Source organism: Dermacentor andersoni, chromosome 8, assembly GCF_023375885.2.
Source record: "Dermacentor andersoni chromosome 8, qqDerAnde1_hic_scaffold, whole genome shotgun sequence".
NCBI classification, from domain to species: domain Eukaryota; kingdom Metazoa; phylum Arthropoda; class Arachnida; order Ixodida; family Ixodidae; genus Dermacentor; species Dermacentor andersoni.
The window spans coordinates 128277384-128305132 of record NC_092821.1 but is presented as its reverse complement, the minus strand read 5'-3'; the positions used below and the strand labels follow the sequence as shown (position 1 = coordinate 128305132).

Sequence of the window (27749 nt, the reverse complement as noted above, 5' to 3'; positions counted from 1 at the left end):
CAGTGATATTTATGATGAAAGAGCAATGTTTCTAATGCAAGCGCAGCAGTTTCAAACCAACACAAGATATATGTCATCACCATTATCAATTATTTGGTATTCAGCTCTTTAAGCAAATAAAGAAGGTTAATTGTGGATCAAGCTAATTGGAAAACTATTGTTTCGCCTGGCTATAGATGAGCACTTAATTGCCCACAGTGCAACGGATCTGCGTCTTGTGCGTCATTTAAAAACTGATAGAAGTTAACCAATCGTGTTATCTAACTAATTATAAAAAATGAGCAATAGCAAGATCTTGTGCTTATCGTGGAAGTCGCATTACTAGCTACTACATATCAGGATCGTACAATCAAATTTTACTGATTTGACCGACCCCTACAAGTGATACAAAGTTGGTTCAATTTATCATATTTCGAGTTAAATGAAATGTTGCTCACACATGGGCATTTTGTTGGAAGCATTTGCAACAATTAAGTTAACTGATGTAAACTTAATGAAAGTTAACTGTTTGTATGGTTAGAAAGCTGATGACAATTCACAAATAAGAGAGAATATTTAATGTATAACATTAGAAATACACAGCACAGTACAGGAATAATGTAGAACAAGCACAAATGGCATCACGTACACATCTGATGCCTGAATTACAATGGTATAAAGCTCTGTCACATGACACTGTAGTGCATGTCACTACCAACACCCATCAGTAAGGCACTGCAACTCTGAAGACATGCGATTTAAAATGTTTATTTTATTCAATTAGTTTATTAACCTATAGACATGATGCAGGTGTGGCGTCTGATTCTTATGTGTGATGCATATGCTCAGAAGAGCGGCCGGAACAGTGGCATAAGAAGCCGGACCCAGAAAGGCACATGACGGCTTGGGTTTTGAAATGTGGCGAGGGAGACGGGTGCTGCAAGGTCGTACAGCCTTTGCTGCTCCTGCAAACGAAAGAACAAGCAAAAGAAATGTTTACAGACTGAGTGAGAAGGTTTAGAATTGGGCATTTCAGTAACCCATTAATTTCAGCAGGACAGTACAAAAGTCAAATCTTGTTACAATGAAATTGCGACAACAAAAAATTTTTTATTTTGTTATATCTGATATCCTTTATAAGCAAATACATTTATTGCATGCTGATATTGATGAGAAAAGTCATATTTACTTCCCTATATCCAATAATTTGTTATATGCAATAATTCGTTATATCCGACAATTCGCTATAACCATGTGCGTTATGTCAAGGTTTGACTATTCAAAAAAGAAGAAAAAAAAGCGATCACCTAGGAGAATCAAAAAGGACAACACATTGATCTCCAACAAAGGTTTATTTCAATGAAACACATATGTATGCAAATTAGTGCACCTTGAGCATGCTCAGTAGGACATCTGTTTCAAGGAAAGAGCAGTGAAGGTAAGAAGATATCATCGGTGATGTTGAGACATAGAAGATATAAATAAAAATATTTTTTCATTAAAAGCCGGTGATGATTTCTGTCCCTTCTTATGACTTTTTTTTTTAACTGGCCATCTTGGGCCTTCAGAAAGGACTGTGACAGAGCCTAGCCAGCTGCCCCAATACCATATTTTTTGGTAAGCCAGAAAGAAACAGAGGAAAAAAGAAACAAAACTATTTAAAAAAGAAGCAATGTACCTATAGATTTCTGCTAAAAGCATGACATTTTAGCATCACATGATATGAGACCTGCTCCGGTGTCTAAATGAGGTGGCCCGAGATAGGGCGGTCTCGGGTTGACTAATCATGCCAGCGGGTATCTACACTTCTGCTCTATTCTAAAATTTTTTGTGCTCCAGCTTCTTCATATATTCGTGCTTTGTCCCATGCACATACAGTATGGTACACTATTGAAGGGTACACCTAATTGGAATGCCGGCACCAATTACAACTCAGATTAGATAAGGAGATGTCTACAATGATTGCATGTCAATCAATGTCTGCCTAATGCATCATATCAGCCACCAATTTATTTTTAATACGAAGACTTCTCGCAGTTATGCAAAACTGAATGCTAAATTATTGTTCCATTTAAGAGTCTACCTTACTGCACCTCCGTAATCTCTCTAAAGCATTAGAAGGTTGTATTTCCCACAAAAATTTTTTTTTCAGGATTAAGTTGTTGCAGTGGAAAATGTGCTGTCACTCGGAACACAGATTGCAAGAGTATCTGAGTGTATCCAGCTTAGTTTGACGTAACTATGAATTAGAAGACAATTTGAAGCTACTGTAATGTGGCCCCTGATTGCCTAGATCGTTAACTCTTGCCAACCAGCAATCATACTGCACCCAATGTTGGGCCTAACTGAGTTTTCCAAGTACGTAATAATTAAATGATGCTTTTGAATGGAACACAAATTGAACACCAAGAACTATTCTATTTGCATATGAAGCACTGAATATTTGCACACCTCTATTACATTATGATAAGAAACTAACGAAAAAATTATAAGCAGTACTACTTACGTGGTTCAGCTGCCTCTGAAGTTTCTCATTGGTCGTCACAATGGCAACTTGTGCTTCGAGATCTTGGTGGACTGACCGGAAACCTGCACGTTCATCAAGGAAGACAAAGAAAAAGACAGATTTTGTGGAATAATTGTTTGTGGGGACAATGAAAGATTACACTAGGAGACCCCAAGAGGCCTTGTTAAATCAAGCATCAGCACCACAAGCCTCCTGTATGCGAGCCTCCTTATCATGATTAGATATTTCAAATGAATAACAAATGAAATCTTGGAAAACTGGACTACGAGACGTGGTGCACTTGTACATATGTTGGATGAACTTTCATTCCAGGAACTACAAGCTAAACCTGTGTTTTGTGTAAGCTGGCATGCTACACATGCAAATTTCCTAATTTCATCACACCACCAAATTTTCTGCTATCCTCAACTTCGCTTCCTTTCCCTTCGCATCCATTCTGTAGCTCAAATGGTCCAGTGGCTATCTGCCCTATATATTACATGACCTGCCCAGCTCCATTTTAACGCGACAGCATTAAGAATCCCTTGTCGCATAAAATCCGGAGTCGGTGTCTTGCGCAATAAGTAAAATAATTCCGAACCACGACCACACAGGCCCTCCACGTGGCGCAGAGGCATCACTGAACTAACTGAATTCCTCAAAGTAAGATGCGTCAGAAGAATCATAAAGTACAACCTAAACCCAACCTACAGAATTGATAGCGTTGGAATGCAAGTTGAAAAATGGCTGTGGCTTAGCTAAGGTTAAGCCCAGGATGCGAAGCATACTAGCCTTTATTTTAGTTGTTGAACCACTGTTTAGCCTGGTGAACTGCTGTTGCTTGGCTATATTTGGTTCGGCTAGACGAAGAAACAACTCATGCGTTACTCTGCTTCGCCTTCAAGAGTGGAACGCGACAGCGTTCCCGTCGACCCGCCAAGAGGTGTAAGACAATGGGCTACGGCGCAGCGACTACGCGCCCCGCATTGGACGCGGTGAGTGTCAAGCAAAGCAGCGTTCTGCGCGGCAACGAAATGTGCGCCTGAGCAAGCGACGCACGCCTGAGCCTTAGAAACAGCTCGTTTTTAAGGCAACACCGCATTCACTAGAGGCGCTTTTGTACCGCTTTGAAGCATCGTACTCGTGGCTCAGTGGTAGCGTCTCCGTCTCACACTCCGGAGACCCTGGTTCGATTCCCACCCAGCCCATCTTGCAAGAGTTGAGCCCGGCTTGCAGCTGTTGTGACGTCAGTGTCCTAGCGGGAGGAGCGGGAGTTAGGCCGCAGTACCATCTGTGCGACCGCAGGCGAGCGCACGAGCTGAGACCCGGCTATGTAGCTACGCGGCCGCAAGCGAGCGCACGAGTTGAGCCTCCGCTTTTGCAGCTGTTATGACGTCATATAGTAGCTACGCGACCGCGCGCGGCGCAGCAAGGAAGAGCGTGGTTGTGCGGCTAGTATGCTTCGCATAATATACCTGAAAACATAATTCTGTTACGTGGAAACTCAAACATAAACCCCTTTTCCAGCATTTCTACCATTCATAGAGCGGCCCGCTGTGCTCGGTTTCTTGCAACAACACCATGCAGATGGCGCTTGCCTTCCCGCATCTGCGGCCCACACAAGAGGCCGCATTTCTACCAGAAAGTTCGCTTGCTCACCTTCGTGCACAGTGTTCACCAGCAGTGTTTCCCGGTAAACATTACGGTTACATAACCTGCAGCTGCCAAGAACTGTGAGAAGCAGTGAGGGATCTTTGAATGCTATCACGTTCCACTCTTAAAGGCGAAGCTTAAGCGTCCTCCAAATTTTTTTTTTCTCTTAATGCCAACTAGAAATTGGCTAGCCCAGTTTGCGCTCTGATCCACACCTCTCTTCCTGTTCCTTGACTTCATGCTTATCATTTATCATTTTATTGCTCATTGTGCAGTCTTTAACTTCTTGTCAAGCTTCTTTGTTAAACTCCAAGTTTCTGCCCATTATGTCGGTGTCGACAGAATGCCATGATCGCTGAATTTTCATTTCAAGGTTAGCACTAGACTGGCAGCCATGACTTGGTAATGCCTGTACAATAGTCCTGAACATTGTGCACGTTAAAACAGAAGAGCAAGCAAGAGTTTCAGGTGCTGTGTAATGGCCTCCTGTTTCAAAACAAGGCCTGTAAAAAAGCCCTCACCAAAGTTTGGCGAGCCAATGAGAGAGAGGCACGGCCATGGCTGGCCGTCTCTCCACAGCCACAGTCCCTTGCCGTGAAAAGTCCATTGGGGCCGCTCGTACTCGCCAACCTGAACGTGACCGTGGGATGGCCCGACTCGCAGGAAGAACTGACGCAGTAAGTGCGTGTACACGGTTGGGATCACGCTACTGATGCCCTCGGCACCGTAGAAGCCATTCACCTGCACGTCCAGATACATTGGTGGTGTTGGTCATCTAGCGAGTGATGAAAATATCAGAGCCCAAGATAAGACTTGAGACTACAGCTGGACCTTCATATAACAGACACCGTGAATTCAATCTTAAATTTGGCTGATCACACTTTAAGCGAATTGGTTTTCTATGGCTATAACATAACTTGAAATAGAATATTTATAGCAAAATCAGTTACAGTGTGAAAAAAATACAAGAAAATTTTGAGCTCGCAGCTCAGAATGTGTATTCTGGTAGCGAAAATTCGCAACCCCAGAAACAGCAACTTGTGAGTGCATCTTGGAATGGCAGTAATGAGGTTACAATCCCGATAACCTGCACTGCACTAGTGCTTTCTTTTTGCATTTTCTTTCAGAGATCTGATTATGATCTTTTTTTTTTTTTGCTATCAATCTGTACTTTTATAATAACTATTAGATGCAATGAAGGCCTCTTAATGTCGATTGTAGCTTTGTTTTAACACTAGCAGTGAATATCTAAACCTTAAGCCATTAGACAGAATATTAACAAATACTAACAGTGAACCCTTACTACAGCAAGCAGTAATTATCCACCTAAATTCTCCACACCTTTTATTATGGATCAGCCAACACATACGAATGCTGCCAGCGAAGTGATTGCTGCAACCAAATGCAAAGCTGGCACAATACCACATGTTTAGACAGGGACTGGAGCTATAATTCACCTTGGGTGAGGCAACGAGGAGGTCGAAGCGTGAACTTTGATTGTTGAGAATGATGTTAGAGTAGCGCTCTGTAAGGTTGAAGTAGCCCGTTGCGAGCCGCAACGTTGATCTCGCTGGAGCATGGGCGAGCAATCGCTCGGTAACAACTTGGTCCTGCAAAGAAGCAATAATGGAGAAGTTTTCTGCCTTTCTTTCTTTTTTAAGCTTGAAGCCATATGTTACGAGTGAATGCACTAAAAACTATCCCTAAGACATTTTTCATGCTTGCTCTGAGCTTCTTGCATCAAATGTCCCAGTTGAGTGACAGCACTCTGCGCTGGTTTCTATTGGATCTTCAAATACCAAGCTGTTTGCAGTTGAACTCTATGCTGTATATAAACCGCATTTTTCATTTCCTCCTCTGGTTGTCTAAAAGGCCTAAAACACATGTTAAGCATAAAAAAACAGCCAATGATCACTCATGTAAACAGCAATTACCGCTATATTAATAAAAGCCTAAAATAGCAATGACAGGTTTACTTAGCTGGTTTTATAAAACTCCTGTACACTGCATTCAATGACCGGAAATGTGTGACCCCCTGAGAAGGAACTGTGAGCTGCAGTACGATCACAGATGAAGGTTTAGTAAATAGGTGAGATTAAAAAAACAATTCTTCACAATCTCAGCATGCAGTCTGAAAGTGAGGCATACAATATGCACCTATGTAGCTTGCATGATCACTGAGGGGCACGCGTAAATTCTGGGTTTGCAATTTTTTCCATGGCTCTCATGCTCTGTACATTTCCGAGAACTGCTCTGCATACCTGAGTGATGCCTAGTGGCGCCATCTGGAGCAGTGGAAAGACCCAAGTGTCAGCCGAAGCACCACCTTGACTTGGTGTCGGAGCTGTCTCCCTGTTTGGCTTGATGAGCTTGGCCAACCGCTGGTTCGCAGCCGACACAAATTCTTGTTGGTCACCTAAAACAGAGATTAAAAAAAATATATATATTTGAGTGCTGCAGTGGCACCATTCGCTCATTCCTTCAGGCACCGTGAGCACTAGTGTGCACACCAAGACAGCGCATCAAAAGTAAAAGTGTTGATGAAAAATAATATTTAAGACATATTGTGTACACCTTGGAATGCTTTTGGTTGGGTCTGGGCTGCAAGCAGGGGTGTAGCCAGGGGGGGGGGGGGGCTTATGGGGCTTCAGCCCCCCCCGAAATTTTTTCGTGCTGTCATGCGCCGCCGACCAAAACAACTCCCGGCGCTGGAAATCATGCTCGATTTTGTCCAGAATGTCCTTAATTCACGCTCGAAAAGACATTTTAGCGCAAACATTGCGAAATCGGGCTGGATTTCGTAGAAACGCCCATGCATCGGGAGTCACATATCGTAACGCAAGGAGCCCCACCGAGCAACAAAATTTCAAGGGCGTTTTGATGACGAGCGGGCTCGTCTCGGCATCTCACAGAGGCCGCGGAATCTACGGAGCGCTTGGATTTCAATTCTGAAACTTTGTGGGTATAAAGTTCTCATAACATTTTGATGCGAAAGGTGCGTTGACATTTCTAAAGTCGTGCTTTAGATTTTCAATTCCGGAACTTTGTGGGTTTAATGCCGTTGTAAACATTTGACGCCAAAGGTGCATCGACTTTTCTAAAGCCGTACATCGGGCCATACAACGACACGAGCCAAATCAACATACTATCAGACAAGTTGACAAAGCACGCAGCGAGGTCCGATGAGACAAAGCGTTGTGGTGGTTCATTTGTGCCGTCAGGTCACAGAAAAGAGTATGAAAATTTTTTTTTCACCTGCGCCAAAGCATCCATGTCAAGACACTAAAGCCACCATTGTAACTAAGTTCTTATTTATTTTTCTACCTACAATTTTATTCGCGACGATACATTGAGCCTTTTTATTTCTGTATTTATGTATTTATTTATTTATTTTTTTTGTTCTCGCAACCCGCGGGCTGCTGATCCAGCCAGAGCGCATGCGTTTTTCTCGTGCTGCATCGACAACCGCGCGGCGCACTTGGATGCGCGTTCGTTTTTGTCTGGCCGACTGCATTTTCGCCTGCCAGAGTTTTAGGCGCTTTCTGGCTAGCAGATGAGAAAAAGAAACAATTCACAGTCGCTCGCCGCCAGCACTGCGGGGACTCGACGGATTGCAACGCGTTCGCTTGAGCACAACCTCTTCGTAAAATTTTGTCTCGCCGGTGTAGGATACCGAGCAGTATGCGTATGGTTTTCTGTGGACCAAGCGTCACAGGTTTTCTTCGATATTCCTTCGGTAGCCACACTAGGTGCCCAAAGTAGGCATTCGATTGTAGCCCCAACATGCTTTCCTTTGCGTTATTCTATTTCGCTGCCCCCTGCCCCACAAAAGAAAAAAAGAAGACATTGTTGCGGCGCAGCGAATTGTCGCATGGTGAAAGTTCGATTTTGTTACTGCTTTTGCGGAAAGTAATGGGCCACGGGACGCTTCAGTTGCCGGATACTATTATATTATTGCAATAGTAGCTATATGAAGACTCCAGGCACATTCCTGCCGTTGCCCTCATGTTCCATATAAATAAAGGCCAAGGGTGATAACATCGTGACCGCGCGCCGCATGCTCTATGTGCGAGTGAAAGCGTGGGGGGGGGAAGGGGAGGGGGTGAGCCGACGATAGTGGCTGTCATGTGTGCGGAAGGGAGAAAAGCTGGGAGGAAGCGCGCCGCCTTCCGTCGCACGCGATACATTTTGGGAGTGCAGGGAGGGCGGGGGGTGCTGTGATCTGTGAATCTGTGGTTGCGCAACCTGTTTATTTGCCTTGTTTGACGCATTATATATAGTGACTTTTTCTTAGGTACGTAGATTTATTGGAGACTTATACGTATATTTAACATCTTGTTGCGAGGTTTTGTGTATATGCGCAGTGAACTTTGTTTCCAGTGACAATTTTTTGCCCTGTATCAAGCTGTATCTTCACATATGTATATTCCATTGTATCTTCGCATTTCTAGTGTACGAAGGCGAATCAAATGAAAGTGAGACAACCCGCCCCGCGCAATAATGGTTCGGTTCATTATTTTCGAGGCATGCGCGTAGCACATATGCATCTCATTTACAAGTGACATGCAGAGGTGAGGTTAAATGTTCCTTAATGCTCTCATACACTAGGTTGAACATGGTTGCGTGACATAATGGACACTCCAAAAGTTGAACAGCTTGATGTCGTGAGGTTTTTGACAAATGAAGATGTTTCCCAAAAAGAAATTATTAGCCGTATGGCTGCCGTATGCGTTGAACATTGCGTTTCATTGGCCACTGTGAAGCGTTGTAGCAAACTGTTCAAAGGACATGAAAGTTACAACGACGATCCATGGCCGGAACAAAGCCACCGTGCAATCCCCCCCAACACAATCGAAAAGGCCGTGGTTGCTCAGTGGCTATAGGTGTTGGGCTGCTGAGAACGAGGCCGCGGGATCGAATCCCGGTCACGGCAGCTGCATTTCGATGGCGGCGAAATGCAAAAGCACCCGTGTACTTAGATTTAAGTGCACGTCAAAGAACCCCAGATGAGGGTGACGACTTTTTGTCTGCAATTGTGACCGGGAATGACTCATGGTGCCGCTACTAGTAGCCTGCAACATTACGGCAAAGCTTACAGTGGAAACAATTGAATTCACCACTCCCAAGGAAACCAAAGGCCGTCATTTCTGCCGGAAAAGTGTTGACTTCTTTTTAGGTCGTTAGGGGCCATTATTGATCGAATTTTCTAAACCTGCGAGAGACTCTAAATCGTTTCAGATATTGTGAAAGGTCGGATCGGCTGCGTGTCGCAATCAAGAACAAACGACGTGGAAAATTGAGCATTGGGAACATCTTGCTTCACGGCATTGCCCGTTCCCACGTCGCTGTTGTGGTTAATACAAAACTGGCAAAGTTCAAGTGGGAAACGCTGCAACATCCCCCATGCAGCCCAGACCTGTTGCCTTGCGTCTTCCACATTTCATAAAATTTGAAAAAAACTGCTCAAGGGAACCAGATTCGTGTCGGAAGATGACGTGTAGTCATTTACAGATTTTTGAGGCAGCAACCCAAGGAATTTTATGATACGGGAATTACGCGACTCGTTAGTAGGACAAGTGTCTAAATAATCATGGTGACTACTTTTAAATAAAGTACCCCGTTTGTCATATATTCGCATTGGCTCACTTTCATTTGACTCGCCGTCGTATATTTTGCAGAACTCCTGCTTTATATATGTGCTCTCTGTTGCGACTGTAATTTCGGAGCAATTACTCGCAGTACACGACCGGTGACAGCTGCTCCTGCGCAATACTTTCTAACAAAGGACAGCGTCATTGAGATTTTCCCCTGGTCGTTGCATATGTACGAAAATGTAAACAAGGTTGTTGAATCACAGATATATATATATATATATATATATATATATATATATATATATATATATATATATATATATATATATATATATATATATATGTATATATATATATCTATATATATATATATATATATATATATATATATATATATATATATATATATATATATATATATATATATATATATATATATATTGATCCCTCGACTAATTCTATAATGAGGAGGCCGAGCTGCAAAGTGAGCCCCCCACGAACGAAATTTCTGGCTACGCCACTGGCTGCAAGTGAGAATAATATGTGCGAAGTGTCGTAGTAAAACGAGTTGGAAGATAGACATAACCTCGGTGTCAGTATGTCGTCATGTATAGGGGGTTCATTTCTCTCATTGTTTTTCACAATGTTTTACATCACGCATATCTGTCAAGTGGCTGGATGGGCACTTTCCAAGCATGGCATACATAAAATAGTTGGTGTTCTCATATCTGGGGTTCCTGTGGAGAGTTGTCACACGGAGAGTCCACGTGCTGCAAGCTTGACAAAACTCACCGAAGGATTAAAAATTCCTAATCCGTTCTGCAGCTGTACACTTTTCGTGATTCTGAAGACGCAAGAAATGTATGTAGTTCAAAAAAATTTTCAATTAATGGACAATATTAATTGGTGTCCGAATAGGTTAAAGCTTTATTAGCTATCGGCACAGAAAGTGACGCAAGGACAGGAAAGACTACAACATAGACAGAGCGCATTGCCTACATTCTAGTTGTTTCTTGTCCTCGTCTGTGTATGCTGCGCTGTTAGGTAATATGTATGTATTTGCAATTCCAACTTGGCCAGCACTTCATTAAGTTAAAAAACTGTGGCTAAATTTGTAGCTGCAGCCCAAAGTGATTTTTTCCTGCCTTTCGTAATGTGTTCCTCGCTTTAGCACGCTGTCACATGAAAATCACGTTCCATTCGTTATTTGCCCTGAATTGTCCCAGTTTGCTTCTGTGCTAAGCCTATATCTACCTAAGGTCTTCGCAGCATGATCAATTGTCACACTAATTGCCAATCAGTCCAAACTTTTGTTTTGTATTCTTTTATGCCAGTTCCATTATTGGCTGCACAATGGGCTATAAGGGAGCTTGTAATGCAAGGCTTCAGATCCATGATTTTGACCGCCTGGTGTTATTTAAAGAGACATTAAAGAGAAAAGTAAGTTGAGCTTAGTAAATTACCCTTCTACAATACCAAAAGAACTGCTTAACACGAGAAGGGGCTTGGCAAGCTAGAAAAGATGCAAAAATCAAAGAGATGTGGCAATGCCACCCTGAATATCTCGCACGAGCTCATCATGACATCATGGATTTTGAAGGCATCTGCTCAGGTCTAGTCAATTTTTTTATCAGTAAAGCATCAATACATTAGAGAGTTTTAGATTAGAGGACGCAAGCTGTACCCTAGTGTTGGGGGACGCAAACTGCCGGGAGTACAAAAGAGCCCAAAGTGAGCACAAAAGAACATGAAGAGCCCACAAGAAATGCTTGCAACCCCTAACCTAAAGCTTATTACCCAAGGTTAAGAGACAACCAAGGGTGGAAAACAAGATTTGAGGACAGGAAAGAGCACCTTTCCTGTCTTTCTTTCTGCCCTTGGTTGCAACTTAACTTGCGTTCAAAGATGAAACAACTATCTTATCTTAGCAACAAGTATTGATAACCTAAAGCTCAACTATTGCATCCTAAAACAGCCAAAGACTGAAATTAGCAAGTTTCAAGAAAATTTATGAAAACAAAGACATTTCAAAAACATTTTCGAGTACAATGACCCAACATACGGAAAAATAGCTTGAAATCCATGACACCACACTGATGTGCCAGCACTGGGGTTTAAATGTAAAGAATCAGATTTAATGAACGAAGTTATGACCCAACATTTTGGTGCTGATAAAAATGAAATTAACAAATATTCATTTTTCAAAGAATAATCTGTCATTATAAACTGATTCAGTGTGCCTCATTAGTATCTATTTAATGTGCAGCTAAAGCACGGTATACAGGCGTCGTTGCGTTCCGCCCCCATTGGAATGCCGCAGCTGCGAGTGGGGACAACCTGTGACCCCATGCTCTGCAGCAGAACACCACAGCGATTGAACCTCTCCACAGTGGGTAGCAATTTTTTTCCCACACGGAAAATGTGTAATGACTATTTTGCAGATTTATTTCCTCTCTCTCTCTTTTCACATTCGTCTTTGTCTTTTCCACTACCTTTGAAAGGATGAACTTTGAAGCTGGGATGAACGCAAACAGAGTCGTCCCCTTGTAGCTGCAGGGAGAACGACGACACCGTCTGCACGACATGAGAAAAGTAGTCGGCAAGGTGTGGACAGTTGCGGAAGACCACGTAGCGGTCCTGCCGGTTCCTGAAGTACTGGTCACTCAAATTGGCCCTGTGAGGAAGGAAGAAAGAAAAAGAAAAAGAAGAGAGAGAGAGGAAGGTGTAAATTTTACGCCCATGCAGTTGGCACGTCCAATGACACCCATAATTGAACTTTCACCAGACTGAGGTGCAGAGAATACACTGAAGCTATTCTAAGGTGACCGCGAAGAGAACATTGTTTATTACAAATTCAGTTTCTACACACACTAGCGATGCACAACTATTGGTAAATTGAATATCAATAGTATTCGATAGTGTGAAAAAGATTCTCGATAGTATCAACAACACTATTGAGAGCATTACAATATTTTGATATGATATATGGATAATGTAACAAAAACTATTGACAGTGGTACTATATATAAGTAATATTGCCACAGTTAGGTAGTGAGAATGTGATCGATAGTTCTGCGATTGTTCAATAGTGATATTACCAGAAATGCTGCGATAACTGACCACCAATAATGCTCAATTGATGCAAATGGAAACAGGGAAACATCCCAAAGTTTACATTGGAATGTTTAGGTGTGTACGTCACGTGATTTTACACTGTCAATAGCATACTTGATAGTACCACATATATTAATAACGTGCTATCGATTGTACTATCGATGATGTGCTATGAATGGCACTATTGATAGTTTCTGTACTAATTGATGGATAATTACCTAACTATATATCAATAGAACTATTGATAGTTTTGCATCACTAATACCACACATAATGATGTTCATGCCTGAATCTTTGTCACTGTAGGAGAAGTTCTGTTAAAAAGAATCGAGGAGAAACTGAAAGGGCTAGGTGGAAAATACTAGAAGTAGGCTTTTACACTATATTAGATTGCCCTACACAAGATGGCTGACTTCCCGCTCACGCTAGCAAATGCGCCGAGAGAATTTAGAAAGGAAGAGATGGTTGCGAAGATAGCAACAGCACCTTGTGTGTTCCTGATTTATTTCCAGCTCTAGGATGGCATCTGCCATGACGTGTGGATCAAACGAGATGTGCAGAGATGTGCCTATTGGTGCTATACCCATTCAGCTTAGCAAAAAATTTGTTTTATAATAGGGTTAGCGTTAAATGCATGTCAGCCTGCAGAGTATTGTCAGAAAAAGAAAAGGAAACCAGGAGGGCTGCAAGATATGCAATAAACTTTAGTATCCGCAATCCTCAGTACTCCTCTTCTAGCACTCAGCTGTTACTAACGAGTGTGGCAACAAACATAAAGAAAGATAAATGAAAATTAGCAGACAACAGCAGGCATAAACAACCTGCTCACCCACTCAGGATGAGGGTGTCATCAAACAGGTAGACCTTGAGGTGAGTGAGTCCAAGCGTCTCATTCCAACGTGCTGGTAGGAGCCAGCGTACGAGGCCGCGGAGCCGTGGACTGTGGTACAGCGCCACCTGCGAAAGATGAGTGCCGATGTGCAGGTTCCTACCAGTACTAGAAATGCTTGCCTGCTCAATCCAACTCGTGCTCTCAATAGATGAAATTTGAGTAGAGTCAAACCTTGATTTAACAAACATGTGTATAACAAATTATCAGATATAACAGAGTGAATAGAACAAAAAAATTTTGGCCATATCAACATGTAACAAATATATGTTTGTAACAGGTATCAGATATAACATAGACATTTGTTTGTCGGTTGCTGCTTCACTGTTGCGAGAGTTGGCTGTACAGCCTCCAGGATCAAGTTGTGCGTCACACAGATTGCATCAACAGGAGTTGACGAAAATACACTAGAATCATCAAACATAACTGGAAGGGACAGAAAATGTGTTCCGTTTATCCGAAGTTTCCTTCAAGAGAAGAACACAAAAGATCGCCAGTGACTGCTTTATGCGAAAAGCGTCCAAGTGTTTTGACATTACTTTCATGAAAAGGGAAGATTTCACTATGGTCTGCTTCTAACACTGTAGCTTCTTTTGCATAAGGTTGTGTTCATGAGCGAAGGGGTTCCCAAAGTTTTGGCAAAGTCTTTGGATTCGAAATAGCACTGCAGACTCTCAATTGCATCTCTTGCCATCTGGTCCCAAAGACTAACGCGCACTGCGCCTGATGGATTTAATTTTGTTCACTATTTATAGCATCACTATTTGGCATGTTTTTTGGACTTTTCCTGTTCCGTACTCCAATAACTTAGGTGGCAGTCTTGGTCAAAGTTCTATCTGAATTTCGGGAAAATATGGGTTCCATTTAATCCAGGTTTATTGACATTGTGCCTATGGGTGGCCAACCAAAGCTGATATTGTCCTGTTTATCCGGTATTTTCATTTAAGAGAGTTTTGTTTATCCGGAGTGCATTGTAATATATTTTCCAACTATTCAAGAAACATAGTTCCAGAAAAAAAAAACCATTTACAGTAATTCTATAAATTGTAGTGATTATATTGTGTCTAAAGTAGAATGAAATCAGCATGTATGTGGCTCTTGGAGAGCACCACGAATTGCAAATCATACTTTTGCAAACTTTATGTAACAAAAGTAATTATTTTATGTAATTTGTAACTTAATTATACCTGCTCTAAATGCACTATCACTTATAGTCTACACATTTCCTGAAACAGTCAAACGAATTATCAGATATAAGGAAGTAAACATATAATTTCATCACCGGTAACATATCAGTGGGTAACGAATATATGCTCACAATGAATATCGGATATAATGAAGATACTTTCACGCTGCACGTGACTTAGTTATAATCAGGCTTTACTATGTTTTTTGCCACCGGAATTTTTCAGTTGCCAGAGACCAGCAAAATGGACTGTCTCAATTTTTTACCCACTGCTTTCTTCAACTTCATGAAGTGTTCATATCACAGGCAGACCACAAACCTGAACTTGGCTCGGGGATTCTGCAGGCTCCCCATGGCTGCCACTACTGCTCGACAGGCCACCAAACTCTTGCAGCAGGGGCATCAAGAGTGTGCGCGAGTTTATCTCGCCCCTCGATCCCCTGGTATAGTCCAAGAGCACGCGAATCTCCACCTTGCGCCTGGCCGCCGCATGCAGTTCCGAGACCTGTGTCAAGAGTTCTTGAAGCTCTAACTCCAAGGAGCCCGATAATGTTCACTACTTATAACAGACCACGGATGAATTGCGGTAACCAAAAGCTCACATTTAAAATACCTTAGGCTCTGAACTCTCTTACAGCAATCCTTGAGCTCGCACATGACATCTGCACTCCGAATCAACAGAACAAGTGCGTTCACGACATTGTATTTAACCCCGTAATGCCCAATGTATCATCTATGCCAGGCTGAATTTGATACATCGAAATGGTTATTTAAGCATGAGAAACTTAACTCATAGCCTATAGCTCCATTTCTTTATATGATGTAGCGAGTTTTCAGTTGAGCATAGTTCAGCAAACCAATTACTAATGAACTTTTCACTAGGCTATTTTATTCAAATAAAATCATGTTTTTTGTAAAGTCATGTTTTTTGTAAAGATGTGCTCTCTATGGCCAGAAACAATGGTGAACGAGTTATTTCCTTCACAGGGATCTGTGCTTGGACATTACGGGGTTAATTAACACTCTTGGTTTCTAAGATGGTTTGTTTAGGTTTTCTAAAGCAAACAGCTTTCTATGCCTCTTTAACACATTTTTGTCATTAGTTGGACTTGGCAATGAAAATGTTTGTTCACTTGTTCAGTCACTCACTCGCTTGTTCTGGCTGTTCACTTACACTGATGTTCATTGTTGATGGTTACTGCACAATTTTATTCTCCTTGCTATATTCCTGTGTTAATTTCAGGTTTTATTGTATCTGTGAATTTTAACATAACTGATTTATTTTGCCTTGCATTAATTTTACGTGCTGCAGTATAGTCAGCTGACATTTCTTTTGTCCTTTATTTTATTCTCAGACAAGGCATAAGAGGAGGCAAGGCAATAATTTTCTGACTTCACCACGGCTTCCTTTACACAATGCATATGACATTGAAACATATTCCGTTTTTCAATTCACACAGCCATAGACACATTGGTACACGTCCAGAACATGAATTCAGAAAGGAAAAAAAAGGATGCTACATATCTGCTTGACATAACATACAACAAAGGTCATGTACAGTGCTCACGGATTGAAATAGGACACGGAGCATTTAGTACAACCCTACATATGTGCAAAGTACGCGAGAGCACAATGTCATGTCGGTAGGAATTTGGTCACCAAAGGTGACGAGGACTCCGATGTAAGTGTACGCGCCAGAATTACGTCGATGTGACACGAACTGCAGCCGGTTGAAGCGAAAGTATGCGCATTACTTAGCCCTAAATTGACGCGTTTCATTCCGTGAGCACTGTACAACAGTTTACAAGTACAAAATGTCAATTACAATAAGAATGTATCAAATCCAGAGAAATGCAACACAATTTAAAAGTATACACATCAGATACACTACATAACGATGTGATAATCAAAGCTTTCCTTGCATAGCAACAAGTGTGCAATACATAGAATAAGTACCGTGTGATGGAGGCAGTTAACAATAAATAAATAAATAAATAAAGACACACACTATTTAAACAATAAGAAAAAGCAGAAAATAGAAGGTTTATGTCATCACAGCAGGTGGCATTGCTGTGATATGTACATTCCCCATTATTATTATTTATTTATTTTTTGTACAGGAAGGCCACATCTTAGGTGATGTTCTTCCCTTTGCTTCCCTTTCTTGGTTTGTAACCAATGAACCAAAATAAACATTATTATTATTATTATTATTATTATTGTTATTATTATTATTATTATTAATGCACCATGATGCGCAGAAAGTGCAGAAAGCAGAAATACCAACACAGTGGCATAAATGCAGATAAAAATTTTATTCAAGATAATACGAACCATGTTTGCGTTTTTCTAATGCACATCAGGTGGCAAAGTGTCTCAGAGTATACTCACTAGGTCTTTCTCGAGTTCCCCATTGCCAAGGTAGAGAGAGGCCAATACGATACGTTTACTTGCAGATGCTGTCAGCTTCTGAAAAGTTGGAAGGAATGTGAGAAAGAGTGCATCTGGTGCTCCGACATTCTCTTTTCTAATGTACGACTCATCTCACTTGAAACAGAAGGGAAAGAAGGACCTCTTACAGCTGAACCACTTCTTGCACTGATGCTTCATCAGAGTAATTGCCAATGCAAAGCCACGCCAAGCTTAACAATATCGCTGACCTAAAGCACCAGAGGACAATTGTATGTCAAGAAGACATACTGTGCATATGCCTGCAACCATTAATTACATAGTCAGGTAACTGATTGTGGTTGAGATGCATCGATCTTCTGGAATTTACCTCTCTGCTCAAAATTAAGAGAAAAATTTTCCTTCAGCTTTGAAAAGAAATCTTCAGGCTAACATTTGTCCTCAACTTGCATAATTAATACATTTATAAGGAGATTTACACGTTGTGGTTATCTTGTGATCTTGTGCTCGAATTTTTACAATCTCACTGCTTTGATCCCTACATGGAATATATGCATATGCTAGTTCATTATTTTGTACTGTGACTCTATATATAGTCGAAGTATGCATTAACTTGTGCTTTCATTGCAAATTTATCATGCACTCTGTTCTTTTATGGATACCAACTAGTCCGCAGCTAGGGATCCAAATGCTGTAAAATTCTGACAAAGAGTAAACTGAATTAAGACCTACACCAACAGAAAAAGCTGTGCAAGACGGCAGGAATTGATGGTACAGAAAGGCAGACATACAAAACAATGCAGACACAGGAGGAATGAGAAGAAAGCCTGGCATTTGTACTGCAGCACTCCACGTACCTTGAGATGCTCATAGAACTGGTTTGGTTCATGCAGCACGGTGACGCTGTCACCCGAAATTGTGAAACCGGGGCCGAACTTCCATAGCCAGTGGAAGTCCTCCATGGTCCTCGACGACTCCATCGATGACTAACTGCAGTCCAGGATGAAATTAAAATCAAACCTTTAATCAAATTATTTCTTGCAGATGGATGCATAAATAAAACTAATTATATGTATAAAAGAAAGGGGTTGGCAACATTTAAGTGCCATTATTAGCTCATGTTTAATCACTAAAATAGCAGGTCATTTCTGAGTTCCACACCTGTGAACTGCATGCAGTTACCCCAAGTGAAAATCTTGCTGCTGGTTTTTAACTGGAATGAACCGGTCTGAAGTGGTGCCAGTTGAAAACCAATTGGCGCGCCACTGGTTTAACGTAGTCCGAGTACAGTGCTACTGGTCCTGAGCTAGGAATCCGCTCTGGCTGGAACTGCTACTCTATTATACATGCGTGTAAAATCGGAGCCAGTTTGTCAATGTGATCTATATGCAAGAAAAAAAAAAAAGATTTTTTTTTTTTTGCCCGCGGTTTAAGTGCCAATGAAGACCACATTGTTCAATGCTCTAGCCGCCTCTATATCAATTAGATTAGTGCTTACATAATTAAGCAAGCTCATCTGATTTTCGCCATTTAACTGGGAATTAATACAAACTATGTCGCATAAATCACGACTCAATCAACGCCAGGCCTGACAACGAATGTCAATTTGGAACCAAGCCCTTTGTGGAGCTGTCAGGTTTTTCCTCTCGAAAGGGTGAGCTGTAAGTGGGCGCCTAGCTTTTGCTGCACCTCAAGCACGATCACTTTCGCTTAGCTCAGCTGAAACGTCCGTCGCAGTTAAAGCGCTGATCCAAAAACTTAATGCCTGGGAGCCGCATTCTAGATACGATAACGTGAAACAACATGACGTGAATATGCGTCCTGATTACCTTTTCAGGAGCAGTGTTACAAATTGTGGAAGCATCGTGAAATGACGCAATTGCATATCGCCGCAGTTTCTGAGTGCTAACAAGATATGGGCCGTATTCCAACACGCAAAACGTAGTGTGTCCTTCAGTCTGTTATAAGCTGAGTGCCTAACTATCTTTGTACTGAGCGCTACGTTTGATTCAACCCACAGTACACTGAAAATGAAGTAAAACGATGAACTTACACGAGAGGTGCCGGAGCGAGCACGCTTCTACCAGCAGAAGACAGCGTCGTTGATGAAAAAAGCGTGGGAGGCCGCTAGCATCGATATCACTCCTAAGCAAAAACTGTTAAAACAAACCTACAAGCATTTGTCTATAACAGGAAAACTTATAAAACTTATTTTATTTTTTTAATTACACAAAAGCGTTGTTAGCGCTTAACCCTTACTCATTAAGCAAGCAAAGAGAGTACTGAGAGAACCAAGACAATCCATAACCCAAGTCGCTACGTGCCGTAACTCGTTGCGCGCGCCAGAGTGCTTCTTGTTACGATTTGCTGTGGTGCTTCACGAAGAATCGTTCCGATTGTTTCTCGCTCATGGAAAGACAGTTATCGTCTACCCCTGCAACGAAAAATACGGTCACCGACGGCAAAATGTAACACGAACGTCCGCGGTTTGCGACCGTCTCACTCCAAAGTGCGATCTCCGACAATATTTCCTACCAGCGACAGTGCGCGCTCTCCCGTAGAGAAATGTCGGAGGCTCGCTTCTGCATCGAGTACGCCAAGCGGGGAACTGCGGGGTGCAAGAAGTGCAAGCAGAAGATCGACAAGGAAGTGCTGCGCATCGGCAAGATAGTGCCGAATCCGTTCACCGACAGCGGCGGAGAGATGAAGCAGTGGTTTCACGTCGACTGCATCTTCGAGCAGCTCTCGCGGGCTCGTGCGACCACGAAGAAAATCGAGGACGCCGGCGACCTTGAGGGATGGAGCGAGATCGGCCAGGAGGACCGAAAGGTAGTCCTCAAGCATATCGACGAGCTGTCGGAGAAGTTCGGCGCAGGAAGCCCCGGTAAGCGAAAGGGGAACAACGCCGGCGGCGGAGGAACTCCTGCCAAGAAGCAGAAACTGCAGACGACCCTGACTTCTCAGGGGTCGGACGATACCGAGGAAAAGCTCGATCTGGAGGAACTGGAAGCGTCGCCACTGACGAGGAAGTCAAGTAAGGACGACGCCTTCAAGGAGTTCCGCAAGCTGTGCGCCGCCATCGCTGAAGAATCGACCTACACGGGCAAGACGGCGATTGTGGCAAAGTTTTTCAAAGGAGGCAGCACGCGCAAAGGTTTCACGGGCGACCTCTGCCTCTGGGTCAAGTTCCTCTTGCCCATGGTCAACAAGCGCGTCTACAACCTGCAAAGCAAGCAGCTCGTCAAGGTGTTCAGCCGAATCTTCGGCAATGGCTGCCATGAGGAGATGATCGAGGACCTGGAACAGGGCGACGTGGCGCGTACCGTCGGCGCGTTCTTCGAGAAGTACGGCTCCCCGGCCGACAAGAGCACGCTGACGATGCAAGACGTCGACGCCTACCTGGAGCGCCTGTCACGGCTCACCCGCGAAGACGATCAGGTGCAGCTCCTGAGGCACCTGAGCGCTCGCTGCACTGCGAACGACTTGGTCATGGTCGTCAGGCTCATCAAGCACGACATCCGCATAAACTCGGGACCCAAGCACATCCTGGAGGCGCTGCACCCGGACGCGTACCAGGCGTTCCAGGCGTCTCGGAACCTGGAAGACGTCGTGAGGACCTCGAAGGAAGGCAACGTCAGCGTCTCGGCGAGCCTGATGACGCCGATGATACCGATGCTGGCGGAGCCGTGCGGCTCCGTGGACGACGCCTTCGCCAAGTGCCCGAACGGCTTGTACGCGGAAATCAAATACGACGGCGAACGGGTCCAGTTACACAAGAAGGGCTCGGAGTTCTTGTTCTTCAGCAGAAGCCTGAAGCCGGTGTCGGCACACAAGGTCCAACATCTTAAGGACTTCATTCCAAAGGTATGAAATGCCGAGTTGCTCGGTGTAATTCAAAGGCATCCATAGTCCAGTCATTGCGATGCATGCTGAAAGAATTGTCTGCTAAAGCTCTTACCATTACAATGCCATTTGCACTGTGAACTTTCTCGTGCTTTGTAAAATCAGTAGGTGCACTATTATTAGTTCATTAGACAAGGTGCCAACAAAATGAAACGCTTGAGCACCATTGCTCAAGAATGTTTTAATTCGCTATTTAACTACATTGTGCAAGTGTACGCATTTGATTTTTATCAGGGAAAGCAGGTGCATTTACACTTGTTGCAATATCTGGACGGCCCATAGTCTGGACAGGGCACAACTGCCTTTTTCTGATGGACAGCCACAGTTCTGTTCGCATGTGAAGTGATTGTAGACCAGGGGAGCAATTCTGTAAGCGCCACCTAATGGATATTTCCACTTCGTCTGCTGCTGAAGTACCAATTGGCTGGGGGCGCTTGTCTCCTTCTGAAGCGTACACCAACCCAGCCAATCAGAACTCCAGCAGCAGACGAAGCGAACATGTCCACTAGGTGGACGCTTGCAGAATAGCCCCCATGATGAACGTGGCAACTCACATTGAAAGCCATGACCATTGCATTTATCTAAATTTCTTTTTTCCGCTGTTTACCAACTTCACCTGTTCCTTTGGATGTCCTTGCCTGCAGGCTTTCAAGCATGGCCATGACCTGGTCCTCGACAGCGAAATTCTTATGGTGGACACACACACGCAGAAGCCACTGCCCTTTGGAACACTAGGAATCCACAAGCGGGCAGCCTTCAAAGATGCATCTGTGTGTCTTTTCGTCTTTGATTGTCTTCACTACAATGGCAAAAGCCTACTGGACCGGACACTGCGTGAGCGCAGGGAAATCCTACAGGCCAACATGACCCCCATCAAGAATCACGTCGTGTTCAGCGAGCAGCATGTGATCACGACGCGTGAGAAGTTGCGGGACCTCATCAATGATGTCCTGTCTCAGGGCCTAGAAGGGCTTGTGCTCAAAAACCCTGATGGCATTTATGAACCAGGAAAGCGCCATTGGCTCAAGGTTAAGAAGGACTACCTTAAGGTGAGCATTGAATATTGCAATTCTAGCATGTCTGTATCCATAAAAGAGAGCAACTGAATAAGAGAATGCAAGCACCAGCAGCACTGGTGGCACCATCTTATGACACTGAATTCAGCAAGGGCACACTGTAGTTGCAATGACTTTTTCTAGTTATGTGCTAGTGCAAAAGCATCAGCAAGAACAATCAATTATGTATAGATCGCTTGCACTGATTTCATTCTAGCTACCGTGTTAGAGGACCGCAATGGTGAAAAGGCATGTCAATTGGCGTCTCACGCATTGGTTCAGCCGGTACTGCCATGGTTCTGGCACAGACGCAAGTAGTGTTCTGACCGCATGTCCATGACATTGAAGCAGGTTTTTTATGTAGACTTTTAAGATAAACCATGCTTCTGGCACCATTGCCGCACCGGTACAACAGAAAGTGATTATCAGCAAGAAAATAGCATTTGAATGCAAGAAGTTTCTCTTGTGGATAAATGACAGGGACGAAGTGACGAATTCGCCATGACCTCCCAGTCTGTGCACTTCTTGGCACAAAATGAGTCACCACGCTTGGTCACCTGCACTGTGCGCTGTGACTCAAAGTAAAACCTAACAAAGTTTACAAATTATGCTGCCTTTCTTATGTGTCAATATTTGCCACAAAGGACCTTGCCCCTGTCCATGACTTCATAGTTTCCGCAAACTGTGTCATCACAGGAGGCTGATGTATGAATTAAGGCAATGGTGCTATGGGCCTCTTCTCTCTCCATGAATTTCTTTTGCTATTCATCTTATTTTGGTAGAAGGGGCATATTTGCTTCTTTACAAGGGAAAGCTTTTAGTCTAGCTCGCGTTTGTTTTCCTTGAAGCGCATGACCTTATTGCGATGTGCAGGGTGGTAGCATGGCGGACTCAGCCGACCTCGCGGTGCTTGGAGCATACTTTGGCACTGGAAGCAATGGTGGCATCATGTCCATCTTCCTAATGGGCTGCTGGAATCCGGCAACCGGTCGCTGGTGTACAGTCACCAAGGTACACGGCGGCCACGATGACAAGACGCTGGAGCGGCTCCAGACAGAGCTTGAAATGAAGAAAATATCACGGCAGATGGAGCGGGTGCCAGCGTGGCTTGATGTCGAGAAGGTCCTGGTGCCGGATTTTGTCGCTAAGGACCCGGACACCACTCAGGTCTGGGAGATCGCCGGCGCCGAGTTCACTCGGGCCGAGGTGCACACCGCAGATGGCATCTCCATCCGCTTCCCCCGAGTCACGCGGATCCGGACGGACAAGACACCGAAGGAGGCGACGACACTGCCCGAGCTGCGCAAGATGTTTCAGAACTCCAGGGCAAAGCCGTTTGACCTGGGCCTTGGCGAGGACGAAGACGACGGCGGTGTTGCAAATGCTTCGTTTACCTCAACAGATAAGTCTTCCTCGCCAGAGAAATCCATTTCCCCAAGAAAAAGCAATTCTTCAAAAAAGTCTGATTCTCCAAAACAGACTCCCTTGTCGGTTTCAAAACAACAGCCTTCACCCGCCAGGAAGCGTCAAGCAGAAAGAGCATCGAAAAATGACACCAAATCGGAGGTGTCTACAGGAATGAAGAAGAAGCTTTGCGACTTTCCTGACGTCTTCACAGGTGTTAGAATGTGTCTTCCTCAGAGTAGGCTGTTGAGAAGGTACTTCGTTGCCTACGATGGCACGCTTGCGAAGAGTGAAAGTGACAGTGTGACCCACATGTTGTCGTCACCGAATGTGGGTGTTAGACAATGTGCACGTTTAGTGAAGATCATTACCGTAGATTGGCTCTGGGACAGCATAAAACATCAAAAACGTCAGGATGAAGCGAGGTACTCTGCATGAATGCAGTTCTTGTTTTTGAGCCTCTAGCTTCTACTGTTGGAGCTGTGCTCGACATGTGCAGAGTCTAACTTTGAAGTTCGCAAACTTTCGGTGCTGAACTTTCTGCATTCTACTATATCCTTTATGAATGGGGCAGTGGCCTTCAAAGAAGCCTCGCTTAGAATTTGTACATTTACAGTGCTGCTGTGTTTGTGCACCATTGTACTTACGCAGTTTTTCTTGTAGAATTGCTCTTGGAGTCATTCTTGCATTCTTCTGAATATCCTTATTGATGTCAAGGCGTGTTGTTTTCACTGCTGCCTCTATCTCAGGAAGCAACTGCTATAAAGGGCCTATAAGCCTTCCTTTATGCTGGGGTTGAAACAGGAGCAAGCTTTATTATTGTTATTATTATTATTATTATTATTATTATTATTATTATTATTACATGCAGCGCATGAATGTTCATTATGGCAAGGTTAAGGAGGTGGAAACTAAAAAGGCATTGAATGTACATGTATTGTAGGGTTCATCAAAAAACCGAAATTATTTAGTATTTTGGGACTGATTATTTCGCTTTTGACACGGATGCATTTACCAGGTCAAATGTACCTAATGCGTCACACCATGTGTTTCATTTTAAATTGATACCTTCAAGTCATGTTGATTTGAACACTATGTAATTAGGTGTCCATTTTAAAGGCCAGCTGCAAAGAACTTGGGCTAAATTGGTTATAGATGAACTGTTTATACCAATGAAGCAATCATGGCAAAGTTGCAGGGCTGGTAGTTGTCTAATTTGCTTATTAACAGCCTTTAAATACCGTCTTAACAGATGCTGCATGCACCTGATGATTAGTGGATGTGATGCAACTCACAAAATTTGGGATTTGTTTTCACCGCCGTACATAGTACAGTCGTGACCCTCAAAGGGTTAAGGGTGGACTGTACTGTACATAATGTGTGTTGCATAAATAAGAGTGCCACATCTTGCTAAGCAGCAGGGTCATTCATACTCAAATTTTGCACAGAGGTACCATTTTGAGGCGAGTTCAGCCTAATATATTATGTTTGTGAGTATTACTTATCAGTTTTGAATAATCTTCAGAATAAATCTAGACAACACCACTCAAGATGTGTTGATTTCACTGCAATGTAATGGTTGCACCATCTGTCATTTTTCTAATTAACCTTATGTTTTCTCCTAAGCCATGACACATAGTGGCACTATGGCATGGCAGTGGAATCAGAAGCTTTTTGAATAACATCACAACAGACACCCACTTCAAACTTATTGTGGACAAAATTGATGAGTAATATGTACTCATAAAAATGGTATTAAATTAAACTCACTTTCACACTGAAAATTTGCATACAAAAGGCCTAGCAATTTAGCAGGAGCACTCCTATTTATATGGCGCATAGTATAAAGTGCATGTATGCTTGTTAGGGGCGTGTGAATATTCAAAACTTTCTAATAACAAATTGAATAGGGTCCTTCTCAATTCGGTTTTCAGATCGAATAGTCACTATTCGTAAATGTGAATATATTTCTCATAATTTTAGAACATTTCAAAATGTCAACTGTGCCCAAATAAGCATAAAATTGGAGCAAATGTATGCTACATTTTCTCTCCCGTGAGCATACTATAGACATGAAACATGAGAACTTGTGTAGTGGAGCAGGCTACATCACTTAGGTAGCCATACTTTACAGGCTGTACAGCGATCATTCACACACTCGAAGAACTCTGTATATGCGAAGAAACTACTTGTTGGCTTCTGAAGCTCCGTTTGTGCTTTTAATAAACGATTTGTCGTAATGTGCTATGTAAGGACAGAAACTTGCTAACTTTAAGAATACTGGGAAGTGAAGATCATTTTGCATCAATTGTGGTAACAGCTGTTTATTACTCGAAAAATGTTTGAAAAGTATTCAATATTTGATTTGCTTTTGGTACTAGTATTTGATTCATATTCAATTCGGTCTCAAATATAACTATTTGCGTACCCCTAATGCTTGTGTATCTGTTTGTGCAAGTGTGAAAGGATGAAATTGTACTCATGTTCAGACCTTTCTCTTGCATTTAGTTCTAAGTTGCACGTTGTGCACTTTTTCAGTCTCCTTTTTTGGCCTTTGTCACTTTGTGCATCTGCGTCTTGAAGAAGGCATTTGTTTTAAAACTCAAAGCTCATTAACTAACGATACCATGTCAATGTGTGTGTTGTCCTGGCACAAAACCTATTTGGCCATTACATATGACTGATTTGTTTCTTAGCTGCTGTTGCTGTTTGGAACACAGTGCAAAATATAAATTTAATGAAAATGACAGACTTATGTCAGGCTTAACATGATTGTTAAGCATTGCATGTCTTCCAAAGTATGGACAGATTGAAATTTTTCGACTGAATTGTGAAGCTGAGCATTGATAGATGAAAAACATACTTTGCAAAATATATTTGACATGTTTGTGCCTTGGTTATGTAATCCTCTAGGATGTTTGGAAAATGCTTGTTGCTTTTCTTCACAAAGAGGCATAAGTTACTAATTAACTTAGGTGACAAACATATTAAACATGTAGAGGTTTTTGTCTGGTCTGGAAGGGTCTCTAATCTGTTACTGCAGCGTAGTTGTAGTATTCAGATAATGATACTTTGATTACATAATGTGTAGTGCACCTCTAAACAAACTTAGCAGTATCTGCAAGATATATATTTACATATGCTAATACATTTATGTGTATTGCCTACAAAAGGTATTTTTGCCGTCAATTAAATTTTGCTTGCAGTGATATTGCACTGTACACCAATCCAGTACACTAACATGGCTGGATGCTCCAAAACATCTCACATTTTTTAAATATGTTTCTCATTCGGCTACTCTGTAATTTCAGTGTTTCTATACACACAAGTTTGGAGAGTTGACTGTAGAGAACATGATAATTTTGGGGCATGTGCGGTTAATATCATGAATAGTATTTAAAAAATGGAAATGAATGCTTTAATGAATGCTTCATTAAGCATGCACTTGGAACAATGTTACCAAAGAAAAGCTGTTGTCTTGTGGGCCTCATAGATAATAATATGTACTAATGCACTATATCCCTAGAAAAGTGTCTGACCAAGTTATATAAAGTTTGTTAGTGTATATTTGTGTCGATGGTTAATCTCTATCTACTAAGTATGTTTTCTCAATGCCATATTTTATGGTCTGTGCATGACTATTAAATCTGCTCAGTGTTTTGTTGCAACTGGGCACAGAACATCTAAATAAATGCTTCCATGTGGTTTTCAAGCATATCCCATAATTTGTCATGTGTGAATGAAAAGAGCATTTTTCATAGCTACAAGTTAAAAATACAGTAGAACCTCGTTCACACGTGTTGAGAAAGAAAAGCCGCAAGAAAGAAAACATACTAACCGGGAAAATGTATGATCTGAAGCAACTACAAAATTTGACAGACTTAATGCAAAGAGTTGCACGAATCATTGAGGCTCGAGACGCCGACACTTGTCGAGCTGGTAAGGCTCTGCTGGGCGGCCTGAGACACGTTTTGTTGTTTTCTCATTGTGTAGTGTTTTAAAAGGGCGATGCCAAACTGAAACAAAATTGAGCTGGTGAGCATTCCGAATGTCACT

General features: G+C 42.6%; 2 protein-coding genes across 3 annotated transcripts; one reads left to right on the top strand and one right to left on the bottom strand.

Moving 5' to 3' along the window:
• Nucleotides 1–542: 542 nt before the first annotated feature.
• On the bottom strand, nucleotides 543–19461 carry PGS1 (Phosphatidylglycerophosphate synthase 1). 2 transcript variants are annotated; one of them, XM_050173550.2, is made up of 11 exons: nucleotides 19385–19461; nucleotides 18189–18321; nucleotides 17314–17391; nucleotides 15241–15426; nucleotides 13676–13803; nucleotides 12225–12406; nucleotides 6400–6554; nucleotides 5596–5748; nucleotides 4660–4879; nucleotides 2486–2568; nucleotides 543–944 (listed from the first exon to the last, which is right to left on the bottom strand). In XM_050173550.2, the coding sequence occupies exons 2-11, from the start codon at nucleotides 18309–18311 to the stop codon at nucleotides 825–827; spliced, it is 1428 nt and encodes a 475-aa protein (XP_050029507.1). In that variant the 5' UTR covers nucleotides 18312–18321; nucleotides 19385–19461; the 3' UTR covers nucleotides 543–824. The 2 variants fall into 2 exon arrangements, with proteins under 2 accessions (XP_050029507.1, XP_054923738.1); XM_055067763.2 differs by lacking the exon at nucleotides 19385–19461 and adding an exon at nucleotides 19161–19348.
• Nucleotides 19462–19552: 91 nt separating this feature from the next.
• Nucleotides 19553–27418, top strand: DNAlig3 (DNA ligase 3). Its single transcript, XM_050173548.3, has 3 exons — nucleotides 19553–21195; nucleotides 21879–22283; nucleotides 23163–27418. Exons 1-3 carry the CDS (start codon nucleotides 19897–19899, stop codon nucleotides 24129–24131), a joined length of 2673 nt encoding a protein of 890 aa, XP_050029505.1. The 5' UTR covers nucleotides 19553–19896; the 3' UTR covers nucleotides 24132–27418.
• Nucleotides 27419–27749: the final 331 nt, after the last annotated feature.